Source organism: Schistocerca piceifrons, chromosome 7, assembly GCF_021461385.2.
Source record: "Schistocerca piceifrons isolate TAMUIC-IGC-003096 chromosome 7, iqSchPice1.1, whole genome shotgun sequence".
NCBI classification, from domain to species: domain Eukaryota; kingdom Metazoa; phylum Arthropoda; class Insecta; order Orthoptera; family Acrididae; genus Schistocerca; species Schistocerca piceifrons.
Genome location: NC_060144.1, coordinates 302079751 through 302094939, shown reverse-complemented (window position 1 = coordinate 302094939; position 15189 = coordinate 302079751). Strand labels below are relative to the sequence as shown.

The 15189-nt window shown below is 46.9% G+C and overlaps 1 protein-coding gene across 1 annotated transcript in view; it reads right to left on the bottom strand.

Moving 5' to 3' along the window:
• LOC124805149 (sorbitol dehydrogenase-like) overlaps window positions 1-15189 on the bottom strand; it is a 112166-nt gene that overhangs the window by 67829 nt on the left and 29148 nt on the right. Inside the window, exon 2 of the mRNA XM_047265620.1 lies at window positions 6741-6774. Within this exon, the coding sequence (XP_047121576.1) occupies window positions 6741-6774 (34 nt within the window). The remainder of the gene's footprint in view (window positions 1-6740; window positions 6775-15189) is intronic.

The window sequence follows — 15189 nt, the reverse complement described above, 5'->3', positions numbered from 1 at the left end:
ATCCATGCCCGAGGCAGGATTCGAACCTGCGACCGTAGCGGTCGCGCGGTTTCAGACTGTAGCGCCTAGAACCGCTCGGCCACCCCGGCCGGCGGAATATCTGTGTTTCGAATGTTTGTACGATCGGTATGACCCTAGAGCAAGCACCAAATCTTCCTGAAGAATAAATACACGAATAAAATATAAGAATTAATGTAAGAATTGATATGAGAATGAAATATTAGAATACGAGAATTTAAAAAGATTGTAATCCCTCAAAATACCACACAGGCATATGTTATAAATGTGTGACACTTATTGTGAAATCCAGTTGTAATTTTACAATTAATATAACGCCCTTATTTTCCCTAATACGATACGAAACACTTGTATGAACATGGGTAGATAAATGAAAAAAAAGAATAAAATAAAATAAGTAAAAAAGAGTAATCTGATTTCAAACATTTGGCGCATAATTATGAAGTTGCGACGCTAACCACAGAGCGATCATTTCGTCTAAGGCTATTCCGCGGTAAGAGGCACATAAAGTATCTTGAACATGCAGTGAAAACTTTGATCGTTTTTTCAGGAACGGTCGGATACCCACAGAGAAGCCGAGACACGTGTTCGCTTATTTTGACTGCTCTTTCATTGAACGAAGTTCGTGATAAATCGGGTGGTGGCACTTGCCGTGTTCTCCTCGTGATTTGCGGAGTCGGAAGAAGACGTTGCAGGCCGGCCGTTATGACCGAGCGATTCTAGGCGCTTCAGTCCGGAACCGCGTGACCGCTACTATCACAGGTTCGAATCCTGCCTCAGGCATGGATGTGTGTGATGTCCTTAGGTTGGTTAGGTTTAAGTAGTTCTAAGCTCTAGGGGACTGATGACCTCAGATGTTAATACTTCATCGTCTTACAAGAGGAGTACCTCAACTCTTTCAGTGATTACTGTAATCTACTTGAGCAGCTCGCAAAGTTCCAACTTTCGTTTCAGGTGATAGAATTTTCTCATATCGAGAAATCTGAAGAAATGATTTGTTTTACTTCGTGAAAAGCTTTAAAAAGCCAAGTTTTCTTTATCATCAACAACCAGTTTCAGCAGACTTTGATGTCTTCGAAATATTTGTTACAAAACGCGCAGAATTAAGAAGTTGCGACGCTAACTAGTACATCCGTTTACTTTAGCTTGACAGGTTCCATTCACTAATGATCAACTTTAGATGGCGTATACAGGGTGGCACACTTAAAAGTCTTTGAGCAAACGTCTCTGAATCAACAAAACATGGTGAAGAACGACTTTCACGGGGGTGAGTGTAAGGCAGGGGTTCACGGATGTAAATTCTACGAGATATTCTAAAAAGTAAGCAAACAGCCGGTTCGTACGAACTTATGTTTTTTAAATGGACACCCCTTGTTGTTTCTTATGCAATCAATAACATTAAAAATCACAAAAAGGATGGCGTTGGTTGTATCGCAATACATCAATAACAACCAGAGAAATTGCAAAGAGAAGTTGACACTTGAAATAAACAAAAATTACCGCTATAGCAAATCCTGAGACCTCCACGATGCGCGTAAACCCTATGTGATTGAGGTACCTATTCTTACTTTCAGTGTCATTACGATGCCCAAAGTAATGATACCGTTTCCTGCCACAAACATTGACGTGTATTTATGGTTTTCCTCTTGCATGTTTTATTTATCTATTTACGCACTACGGAAGAGTACCGGTCTGTACACGCCCACCCATTACACTACACAGTTGTGTACTGGAACGGACCGCAATCGGTGCTGTGTGTGGGACAGCTCACTTGGAAGTAGGTAGATTCATGTACTGATAAATGGCGCTGATGCACTGTAAATTGTAATTGGTGTCAATGTTGTAAATTTGATGTTAATTTACCTATACGTCCGTTTTAGGCTTTGGAAATGGTTTTGTTATTACTTTACGGAGTTCTACACCAAAATGGCACACGAGCGTCATAACTGTGTGGCCAGCCTTACACTAATAGACATCATCCGAACCGCCCTACCTTCACAAATATTGTTAGAAAGCTTCTCGCAACAAGTGTCTCCATGGACGCGTATTCGTAGCAAAAGGGTAACACTTGAAGCAGCAGAAGTAGCGATTCTGGCGGCCGCTGCAGTAAATCCTCATGCCAGTCCTTGTGAAAAGAAGAGACTGGTGAGAATTCCTCGAACAAGCGTGCTACTTATTCTTCACAGGTATAAATACCAACCATATCTCGTGTCGCTACAAGATAATAACTTTCAATTCGTCTGGAGTACTGACAGTTGGTTCTACGGCAACGATAGACTTCATACTTAGGGTGCTGTTTCCCGATGAAGCTACGTTTACAGACCGTGGGAACGTCAACTCACACGATATGCACTAGTGGTCGCCGGAAAACCCACATTGGCTTTGTCAGGCAGAACTTCAGTGTCAGTGATGTGTCAATATATGAAGTGGTATTGCAGGTCAACACATCACTGGCCCGTATTTCATTGATAGCTCTCTTAACGGGCGACAATATGGGCGGTTCTTGAGATGTACCTTACCTGGACTGATGGAAGACCTGTCGCTTCATCTGCGTCAAATAATGTGGTATCAGCATGATACCCTGCGCATAATGCCATGGTATCGAGAAATGGACTGAGCAAACAATTCCCAAATCGATGGATAGGACGGCGCAGTCCTGTTAAAAGATTTCTAGTGCGGTCGCCGACCTAACCCCCATGGGCTTTTTGGTGTGAGAACATGTGAAAAATGTGGTGTATCAGTATGTTCCAACAACAATGGACAACATGAAAGCCCACACTGCAGCTGCATGTGGTGTAGTAACACCAGAAACACTGACAGCAGCGAGTCGATCGGTGTTAGAGTGTGCGCCTCGTGTTGCCATTTAACGGTGTTGCCCGGCAGCCTCGCCAGCGGCTAAGTCCGCTTCAAGGTCACCCGCCTAGCGCGCAACCAAGAGCGGCACGGCAACCAAAACAAAAAGTGAATACATTTTTTTAATGAGAAAGGGAAGGAGATAAGGAATAGAGATAAGGAAAGGACAGAACAAATTTTATTGTCTATAATACAGCATACAATCACCGTTGATCTTTATTTTACAATTGCCATTACCGACTTTTGCCCACATGAAGAGGTACTCATCGGCATTTAATTTCTTTTTCCTTCTCGTACTCAAAACAAATGGCATACTTGGAACAAGAGTACCATAAGGCTGTTTAGCCAAGAGACCTGTAGTCTCAGCTATACTCCATGTCTTCCAAGCCTAAATGTTAGCATCTGGAAATGCTTCAAGGCCACCATAATCTGCATGATTGCCCCATACAACAGCAAGTGTCGACCAGGTACTACCTCCAAACACGGCTTGCACATCACAGGTGAAGTTCAAATGGAGTCCACGAAAAACATTTGGACCTCGGTGATCTCTTCGAACTTACATTGTAGCGTTTCTGCTGTGAGAAATGTGACTGCTCAAAAATGGTTTAAATGGCTCTGAGCACTATGGGACTTAACATGTGTGGTCATCAGTCCCTTAGAACTTAGAACTACTTAAACCTAAGTAACCGAATGGCATCACACACATCCATGCCCGAGGCAGGATTCGAACCTGCGACCGTAGCGGTCACGCGGTTCCAGACTGAAGCGCCTAGAACCGTTCAGCCACTGCGGCCGGCTAATGTGACTGCATACCGGAGTGCATTTTCTGTGTTTCTGAAAAGACGTGTTTTGTTTTCTAGGTACTACTGTACGTTTATGTAATCTTTTCACCATGAACAAATCGTTTCCTTATTTTTCATTGTGTGTGGCTGGACATCTGTATTGTTTCCAGTCCTCTTAGTAACAGTGTAAATAGCAATAAGTACAGCGTTTGTCACATCGTAGTATGTAAATAACATTGCGATTACAAGCAACATGAGGATCTCTCTGGCATCTCGGGAAGTACAATAGCGGCACGTTTCTTTTATTTCAAGTGTCAACTTCGCCTTGCAATGTTTCGGGATGTAATTGACATACTGCGATGCAACCAACGCTATTCTTTTTGTTATTTTTCATGTTACTGATTACTTAAAAAATACACTCAAGCTCCAAAGAAACTAGTATAGACATGCTTATTAAAATACAGAGATATGTAAACAGGGAGAACACGGCGCTGCGGTCGGCAACGCCTATATAAGACGATAAGTGTCTTGCGCAGTTGTTAGATCTGTTACTGGTGCTACAATGGCAGGTTATCAAGATGTAAGTGAGTTTGAATGTGGTGTTATACTCGGCACAGGAGTGATGGGACAAAGCATCTCCGAGGTAGCGATGAAGCGGGGACTTTCCCGTATGACCATTTCACGAGTGTACCCTGAGTATCAGGAATCTTCAATCATTAGGGAAAATCAAATTTCCGGCATCGCTGCTACCGGGGAAAGATCCTGCAAGAACGGGACCGACAACGACTGAAGAGAATTGTTCAACGTAAGAGAAGAGCAATTCTTCCGCAAATTGCAGCAGATTTCAATGCTAGACTATCAAGAAGTGTCAGCCTGCGAACTATTCAACGAAACATCATCGATATGGGCTATCGGAGCCGAAGGCCCACTCGTGTACCCTTGATGACTGCACTACACAAAGCTTTACGCCTCACTTGGGCCCGTAAACGCAGTCATTGGACTGTTGATGACTTGAAACACGTAGTCTGGTCGGACGAATCTCGTTTCAAACTGTGTCGAGCGGATGGACATGTACGGGTATGGAGACAACCTCATGAATCCATGGACCTTGCAAGTAAGCGAGGGACTGTTCAAGCTGGTGGAGGCTTTGTAATGGTATGGGGCGTGTGCAGGTGCATTGATATGGGACCCCTGATACGTCTAGACACGACTATGACAGGTGACATGTACGTGAGCATCCTGTCTGAGGCCTAAATGGCTCAAATGGCTCTGAGCACTATGGGACTTAACATCTGAGGTCATCAGTCCCCTAAAACTTAGAACTACTTAAACCTAACTAATCTAAGAACATCATGCACATCCATGCCCGAGGCAGAATTCGAATTTGCGACCGTAGCGGTTGCGCGGTTCCAGCCTGAAGCGCCTAGAGCCGCTCGGCCACACCGGCTGTCTGTCTGAGACCTGCATCCAGTAAATGTATAATGCATTCCGACGGACTTGGGCTATCCCAAACGTCCAGAATTGCTACAGGGTATCTCCAGGAACACTCTGAGTTTATACGCTTCCGCTGGCCACCAAACTCCCCAGACATGAACATTATTGAGCGTATCTGAGATGCCTTGCAACGTGCTTTCGGAACAGATCCCCCCCCCCCCCCTTGTATTCTTACGGATTTATGGACAGCCCTGCAGGATTCATGGTGTCAGTTCCCTCCAGCACTACTTCAAACATCAGTCGAGTACATGCCGCGTCGTGTTGCGGCACTTACGCTCGCGGAGGCCCTACATGCTATTAGACAGGGGTATCAGTTTCTTTGGCTCTTCTGTGTAATATGGGGTGCCCATTTAAACAAAACATAAATATGTGTAGAAACTAATATTAGATTATGTTTTATAATGGCTTATAGTATTTACTTTCGTGAGCCGCTCCCTTCAGTCATACCTCTGAAGGTCGGTTTTCAGTATCTATTGTTGACCCAGAGATATTTGCGCTTAAACGTTTAAGTGGCAACCATGTATAGTACAACTAGTCACACCATATACGGTGTAGAAGGTGGACCACTGGTGAAAGGAACGTGTAAAGCTAACGTAAATAGATGTGTTAATGTGCTTTTTATTGTGTATTGTGATGTTTATGACGTAAGAATCGTCTGTGAGCACTACATATACAAACATCACCATGTGCACACGGTGCTTTTTGATTATAAATGTTTTATTTCTGAGAAACCTTTCTATAAAGTGCTACATTTTAACCACTAACATGACAACTTGATATGAGGTTCCAACTCAAAATGGACATGTTTTGTACGAAAAATTTCTAAAACCTGAAGATGACAGCAAAGTCTTTTGAAACTGGTTGTAGAAAATAAACAAATATTTATGCGATCTTGGCTTTAGAAATTTTCTCTCTTTCCGTTTCGTAAGCAGTGACAGCACGCTTATTGAACACTGTGTTTTATGATTTTTGAGTTTCTCCCGGCGTATTTGATAATCAAAATATCCACGGGTGTGCTGCCGGTCTATAGTGTCCAACGGGCACAATATTTCGGCGATCATACATGTCGCCATCATCAGGTGAACTGACGGACTGAGCTCCTGTGAACGTGCCGGCACGGAGATCCGTACGCTATGGCTGCTCAGGCAGCTCCCTCTGAGCAGCCATAGCGTACGGATCTCCGTGCCGGCACGTTCACAGGAGCTCAGTCCGTCAGTTCACCTGATGATGGCGACATGTATGATCGCCGAAATATTGTGACCGTTGGACACTATAGACCGGCAGCACACCCGTGGATATTTTGACTGTGTTTTATGATAACTAGAAGAACAGAGAGTGCCGCTTCTGTGATTTTCCACACCAAACTATCGAGATTCCAAATTGTACACTTAAAATAACAAGCAAGCAGATGAAATTGAACAACGGACAAAAATTGCTTACACATGTGGTACAATAGCCCTTTTCTCTACTCGAGAAAAGAGATGAAAAGTCCTTTTTACTGAAATTCCCGTTAGAAATATAAATTTTATTTCTAGCTGAACATTCAACATTGAAATCAAATATAGATGCAGGTCATATCCAAAAGAGTCTTACCGTTTTCTCCGGGTTCTGGGATCGGCCTCTGCTCCTGAAAAGGAGACGAGACAACGTTAAATTACGCATTTTTTGCTTAATAGTACAGTAATGACGTATGTCAGTTACAGTGCTCAGAGATAACAAAAGGAATTATTAGATCACTCATCTGTTGCCACCAGCTCACAGTCTTTGTGGCTGAGATTACTGCTAGTGTAATTCGCTTGTGGATGACATTGTAGCTTCTTTTCCACCTTTGTAACTTGTAGAAATATGTCAGCCTCTCAAAGAGCTGAGCTCGTTAATTAAGTTGTTTTCGTAGCTGACGCATCTGTCGACCGTGCTGCCTACAATCTACAATATACTTTGCAAGATACGATACATTGGGGGGTGGGGGGAGGGGGGGGGGAACTACGAGCTGGATCAGTGCTATCAACAACTTCGATTCAAAATAAAGAACAATTCTTATGTTTATGGCTAGGTTCTGCTTAGTTACGTCAGCATTGGGGAAATTTCAGATCAAGGAGGAGTTATTGTAAAAGATAAAATAGTAGTAAGGTGGGGTGTGTTCTGAGTCAGGCCATCTAAAATCAGCTGAAAATTTCTCGGCCAAGTGTGACGTGACATGTGAAACTTTGTCAAGTCCCTTAATTACCAGTTTTTCTACAAACTGGACAATTGGACTATCTGATCAAAAGTGTCCAGACCCCCGTTTGTGGACATTGATATAGCGTTTGTCCACCCTTCGGTTTTGACATCTTGAATTCTGCAGGGTACATTTTCAGTGACATGTCTGAATGTCTGTGGGAGGATGGCAGCTCGTACTTCTTGAAGAGCTGAAACGAGATAAGGTACTGATGTACACTCAGGTCTCGAACGAAGCCGACTTTCTGACTCACCCCAAAGGTGTTTCATTGGGTTCAGGTCGGGAATTCGGGCAGGCTCGTCCGTTTCAGAAATGTTACTGTCCACAAACCATTGCCTCACAGATGCTGGTTTATTGACAGGGTGCGTTGTCACGCTGATACAGTCATCGTCCGCGAAAAGTTCCTCTGCTGCACACAGTGCACAAAGCTGTACATCTACATTTGCGTCTACGTGATTACTCTGCTATTCACAATAAAGCGCGAGGCAGAGGGTTCAATGAACCACCTTCAAGCTGTCTCTGTACCGTTCCACTGTCGATCGGCGAGCGGGAAAGACGAGCACTTAAATTTTTCTGTGCGAGCCCTGATTTCTCTTATTTTATCGTGATGATCTTTTCTGCCTATGTAGGTGGGTGCCAACAGAATGTTTTCGCAATCGGAGGAGAAAAATGGTGATTGAGATTTCATGAGAAGATACCGTCGCAACGAAAAACACCTTTGTTTTAATTATTGCCACTCCAATTCACGTATCATGTCTGTGGCACTAACTCCCCTATTTCGCAATAATACAAAACGGGCTGCTCTTCTTTGAACTTTTTCGATGTCTGTAAAGCGTGGTCATATCACTCCGCATTTAGAATTTTCGTAATTGCGATAAGGGGACCACATCTTCAACAACGGAGAACATCCCCAACCCGTAACACTACTTCCTCCATACTTCATTGTCGGCACTACACATGATGGCGAGAAACGTTCTCTAGGCACTCCCAAACGCAAAGCATTCCATCGGATTGTCATAGGTTATAGCAAGATTCACCATTCCAAATCCCTCGTTTCCAGTGGTCCATTGTCCAGTGGCGTTACTCTTCGTTCCACCTCAAGCGTCACCGACTACACAAATGTGTGGCTTGCACGGATCTGCTCGACCATTGTACACAATTATTTTTAACTCCTTACCCGTAATCATTGTGCTAGCTGGACTACTGGTAGAACTTTGATACTTAGGAGTGATTCCTTCCACTGAGTTCAAGGGATTTTTTATAAACGCCCTCCGCAGTGTCCGGCAACCCTTGTCCGACAGTACATAAGGTGTACCGGTTGTTGGTCTAGCACTGTTGTTCCTTAGCGTCAGTCATATCACCAACGGTCGACTTGGGCAGCTTCAGAGTGGCCGATATGTCCTTGATGTAACTTTTACAAGCTGCGACATCGTCGCTAAAAAAAACCAGTGACCCGTATATGTAATAAGTTTCCTTTAATTTACGTCTATAGTCAGAATCTTTTCTGTTTAACAGATTACCGGTTTCGGTCTTTAATGACCATCATCAGATCTGTCTCATAAAATTTGATTTTATGAGACAGATCTGATGTTGGTCATTAAAGACCGAAACCGGTAGTCTGTTAAACAGGAAAGATTGTGACCATAGACGTAAATTAAAGGAAACTTGATGTAACTGTTGCTCTGTTAACACCTACTGAGTCATCCTGACGGACAATTTCTGCTGTTACTGCTTCACTACAGACAACACAGTACTCTGCGCCTCCAATTACGCTGCCGGGTCCGCCTCTCGTGACATCTAGTGGTCGATTCTGGTTATATATTAGTGTCTGGATACTTTTGTTTTGATAGTGTAGTAATGCAGTGGTGTGTACAAGTATTCACCTGAAGCCTGCTCGTCTTCCCATATAGAGCAAACAGGGAGGAGCTTCCTAAAACAAACGGCAAAACGCGTAAATGCCTTAAAACTCGAACATTTGAGTAAATCATCTGTATCATCTTTAGCTGCGGGATAAAGCCCGTTTCTAGAGTTTTCCCTAGAACCACGTTGCTTCTACGTGTTCTTCAGCGCCATCTCCATACCTTCAAGTAGATCGTCGTTTCGGTCTCTTCCCACACCGAATAGTCTCCTTGCACCACCTACCACCCTCTCGACTGGTGACATGCGCCGCCAATCTCCAATTCATTTTTGTTATCGTCATAAACACGTCTTCCGAACCATTTTGTTCCCTGTACATTTTTTTGTTTTCCAGTGTCTCCTAGCATTGCGTGATATGTACTTCTGCATTAATCGCTTGCCAACTCCAGTTTTTGAATGGATTTCACATTAAAAGTCAACATCTCTTTGCCGTAATTCCAAACTGAAAACATATCCAGACGTATCTAAAGCTTAATTTTTAAAACCGTCAATAGTTCAGCAAAAGAATTTCAGACTCTCGTTATACTTGTTCATTTGTTTGGCTGTCCATCCCTGTCCGCAGCTCGTGGTCCCGCGGTCGCGTTCTCGCTTCCCGAGGACGGAGTCCCGGGTTCGATTCCCGGCGGCGTCAGGGATTTTCACCTGCCTCGAGACAACTGGCTGTTTGTGTTTTCATCAACATTCATGAACGTGGCGAGATTGGACTGAGCAAAGGTTGGGAATTTGTACGGGCGCTGATAACCGCGCAGTTGAGAGCGCCAAAAATGAATCATCATCGTCATCTTGTCAATCTCTTCAATTTCTGCAACTACCCTAAACACAAAATCATGAATGTTGCTGCTCATGAGCTTCTGCAGCAGGAGCCTGTTTCGTGCACCCATACTGACTGTTGTTCTTCGGCGACGAAAGCTAGAATTTCCACGCCAATATCGCAGCTGTACGTCCACTGAGAGTCGACACTTGGCCTTTTCAGATGAATCACGTATTATACTCCACCGGACAGATGGCCGTTGGCGTGTATGGCGTGAAACGTCTGAAAGCAAACACCTTGCAACAACTGTCAGAAGAGTCCAGGCAGCAGGAGGTAGGGTTATGGGATAGGGAATGTTTTCGTGGCATTTCGTCTGTGATCTCGTCATTCTGGAAGCCACAACGGATCAACACAAATATCCATCTATCCTTGGGGAACATGTCCACCCCTACGTGCAGCTTGTTCTTCTTTAATGCGATGGCTTCTGCCAGCAGGGCAATGCAACGAGTGGCACAGCTAACAGTGTATGTGCGTGGTTGGAAGAGCACCAGGATGAGTTGACCACACTTCACTGGTGAACTTCCCGGATTTACACCCAACTGAGAATCTGTGGGACCACCTCGTTCAGGCTTTTCACGCCGTGGATTCTTAACCGAGAAACGTAGCTCAGTTGGACATAACACTGGACTATGATGATATTTGGTCTGTGGGCCGCTCGACTTCATAGTTATCAGGGCCTGTATAAATGCCCAATCTTCCTACTGTCCAGTCTCGCCACTTTCCCGAATTATTATGAAATGATGAGGGCAACAAAATTACCCAGTCCTAGGGCGGAGAAAACCCCTGACTCGACTGGGAATCGAACCCGGGACCCCTTGATCCAGAGGCTGCAGCGCTAGCCACTTTTTTTTATTTTTTTTATTAAGATTTTTTTTTAGCAGGAACAGGGTAAATTAACAAAAGATCTTTATTGGTACAAACTTAAATACAACAGAAATGCCTTCCTTCCGGCGAAAATAACACAAGACATTATACTCGTGCCCGGCGAGCAATTTTTTTGTTTTTATGAACAAGGTGTAGGAAAAAAAGAATAATGATCCTGATGTAAGCAAGAGGTGTGAAGCAATATACAGTGGAGTGAGGGAAAAACCACTGTGTTCTGGTATAGTGCATAAACGAAAGGAGGCGCGTGTCCATGCGCCTACTCCACTGTGGGTTACAATATATAAAGTAGCGCGGGGAGTCTCAGATGTCAGCAGGGGGGGGGGGGGGGGGGGGGCGGGAGTGTTGTCGGCGTGTGGCACCATCCAACTGAGCGGGGGTGACGTAAAGATCGCATGTAGGTAATTGGCGAAGAAGGCGCGGTAGCGCGGTCGGTGTTCGACTTGACTGTGGGCGGTTTGTAAGTACTGCCAGAAATCAAGGCGTGATTTGTCGCCATCATTATACATGTAGGTGATTGTCCATCCCTTGACCCATACAATCGCATGATTTTTGGCGGCGGGGAAATAAGTATTCTCGGGATGGATAAAAGTCCATGGGTCAATCGAGTCCGGCGGAACACGGAGGTAACAGGCAACGAACTGTCGGGCCAGTTTCCAGACGTCACTGGTGGCAGCACAAGTCAGTTGATGGACATCATCATCCACGAGGTGGCAAATGGAACAAAGTGGAGAGTCCAGTAGTCCGATGGCGTGAAGGCGATGATTTGTGGCGAATTTTTCATTTGCGACTTGGTACCATGTTGCTCGGACGTGGGAGGGAAGAAAAGGCTGGTGGATATGACGCCAAACCGTGGGCCGCCGCTTGGACGGATGTCTCACTTCAATATTGTTGCTGGATATGGAACGAAGCAGTGGGGTGTAAAAATCTTTAGGTTGAGGAGAACGAGTGGTCGGTAAGTGTGTGTGAGCGTAACTGAAGTCGACGATGAAATCAGAAATGTGCGTCAGATGGTGTTTGATGTGTCCTACTGGTACTGGTGGTGTTATGGTTGCGGGTACAAGAATTTCCAGCAAGCTGCGCGTAAGGGAGGTGCCCCCGTGCCACCGCTTGTGCATGGTGGACATGTACAAGGACGCCGCTCGGAGTCGCACGTTGACAAGGCCGAGGCCTCCCGCTCGCGTGGGAAGGGTGAGCGTGTCGTAGCGGACCTTAAAGAGCGTACCGGCCGTAAGGAAGTATCCGAAGGCAGCCTGGAGGCTGCGTCCAATTGTTGATGGCAGCGGAAGGACCTGTGCGTTGTGGACCATCCTGGACGCCACATGTTGATTGAGGTATTGGACACGTTGTAAAGAATCGAGTCGTCGGAGAAGATTTTGTCTCACCGTCGTGCGGATAGTTTGCAGTGCACGCCGAAAATTGATGGCAGCGGAGCGGCGCACGGTGGAGATGAAAATAATACCAAGGTATCGTAGTTTTTGTACACACGGGAGAGGTGCTAAGTCGGCGTGTGAGAGGCCGCGTCCAATGGACATCGCCGCGGATTTAGCCACATTCATGGTACTGCCCGCTGTAGTGCCGTACGTTGATATCAAATCAAGTACCGTGTGTGTTTCGCTCCGTGAGCGGATCAAGAGGAGGAGGTCGTCCGCATACGCACGACATTTAAAATTGTGTTGTCGCAAGGTGAGACCAGAAAGGTGGCTAGTCAGATTCCCGATGAGTGGCTCCAGGCTCATGGCATAGAGTAGGGTCGAAAGTGGGCAGCCTTGCCGTACGGAACGCCGGATCGCCACTGGTCCCGCCACACGGCCATTAACCTGAATCAGCGATTCAGCTGTGCCGTACAGGCGCCGGATAACGTCGATAAAGGCTGGTGGAAAACCCATACGGTTCATCACTGAGAAGAGAAAAAGATGCCGCACTTTGTCGAATGCGCTGTCAAAATCAATGGCAACCACTGCGGCGCGGAGTTTGCACGCCGCTGCCAGTGCAATTAAATCGCGACATTCTCCTGTGGCCGTTTGTATATTAACTGAGCCGCCCGGAGTTGTCTGTTCCGGGGATAGAATGCTAGGCAGGACCTTGCGGCATCGCGTTGCCAGTAGGCGTGTAAAAATTTTATAGTCTGCGTTTAGCAAGGTCAGGGGACGGTAATGTGCTGTCGTCACGCCTGGTGTCGGTTTGTGGACGGGTATAATAAGTCCCGTGACGAAGGACGGCGGTACGGCGTTCCCCATCGTCAGCAGTTCGTGGAACATCATTGTCCACCGTGACGCCATTAGTGTGAGGAAAGCGCGATAAAATTCTATCGGCAATCCGTCGACACCAGGTGACTTATTCAGAGCGCCTTTTTTGATGGCGTCGTGGACTTCGTCACGCGTAATTGGCTCCATCATCTCGTCCGCTTCGTCGTTGGTGAGGGTGCGAGTTACGTGTGGTAACACAAACTCCGCAGCGTGGTTGTCGGTGGTCTCCTCCTGGTACATTGTGCGGTAGTTGTCGACAAAGGCACTGACGATTTCGGCCTGGCAAGTGACGTGCTGGCCGTGACAGGTGTTGATCTCGGTGATGAGTTGTTGTCGTCGATGGTTCCTATCGGAGGCGATATGATGCATGGTGGGATGTTCTTGTTCCGCCGAATCTTGACATCGGGTTCGCACCATAGCCCCCTGCAGTCTACGGCGTGTCAACGTTACAATTTGCGCCTTAATCCTGCTGCGTTACCTCTGGGTGTCGGGGGTGGGCGGTTGGGCGTCCAGGTCGCGGAGAACGGCGTAGAAATAGTCGGTAGTGTGCCGGCGCCACGCAGCTACTTCCTTTCCATACTGAATCAAAGTACGTCGAATGGCAGGTTTGGCACATTCCAGCCACCAGGTCAAGGTCGTGCAGTATGTAGGTAAGCGACGTTCACAGGTGGCCCATGTCTCGGTAACACGTTGAAGACATTCGGGATCATTAAGATGGGTGGTGTTTAGCTTCCACGGTGCACGACTCCGCCAGACCACTTGCTTGGGGAAGAGAATGTTGCAGATGTAGGCGCAGTGGTCCGAAAAGGCCAGGGGCCAAAGTTCTGCACCTTGGACTGCAGGTGTGAGTTCCCGAGAGACGTAAATTCTATCAAGGCGGCTCGCGGAGTGACTCGTCTGGTAAGTATGTCCAGGTGCGTCGCCGTGCTGAACTTCCCAAGTGTCGCGGAGCAACAGATCTCGGACGACAAGACGCAGTTCTTGACAGGTGTTGTAGTGGGGCACTTGATCTTTAGGGTGCAAGACACAATTAAAATCACCCCGAAGCAAGTAATGGTCGCAGCGGCCAAGAAACAAAGGAGCGATTTCTTCTGAACAGAAGAGGGCCCTGTCGCGTCTGCGGGTGGAGCCTGACGGAGCGTAAATGTTGACGATACGCGTCCCCATGACGGTGACGGCCATGCCTCTGGCAGATGGAAGGTACGTGAGATCGGTCACTGGAATGCCTTCTCTGGCGTACATAGCTACGCCGCGTCCCAGGTGGTCACCAGGAGAAGGATAAGTATTATATCCCGCGACGTCTGGAAGTGTGGCCAAGTGTACTTCCTGTAGTAGTGCGAGATCGACGTCTGACGCCCATATCATCTCTCGCAGCAGTTGAAGTTTCACCGGTGAGCTAATGGTGTTAGTGTTGATCGTTGCTATTCGGTAGGTTTGGAGCCGTACCCCGCCGTGGAGGGGTACTCCACCGGCGGAGAACAATGAGGGGCGAGGCAACGGCGAGTCGTGCCGTACGCCACCTGACGGCGTTATCAGCGGCGTAACGATGCTTCCATCTGGGGTAACTCTGTCCCCAAAGAATGGTCCGGGTCCTCATCGACGTCGTCACTCCACACCATTGAAGGCGCTGTCGTGGTGATGGTCGTATGTTCCACGTCGGTCGTAGGGGCGGAGGACGTCTCGGCGGCAGTCGCAGCGGTGGAGTCCATTGGTTCAGGAGCACCTGTGCGAGCCAGTAGAGTAGGCATCGACACAGCCACAGTCGGCGTTATGTTGTCGTCATTCGTGTCGTCGTGTAGGTTCTCCGAGGCCTCGTCGGGTCGGACGGCCTCTGCAGCATCAGGGGGAGGTGATCCGTCTCGTTCCGAGACCGTATGGCGCCGCCTCTGGCGCCTCTTAGGTGAACGTTGTTTGCGGGTTCGTCCCTCCGTGTCGGAAGACGGGAGAGAGTCGCGTCGCTCCGAG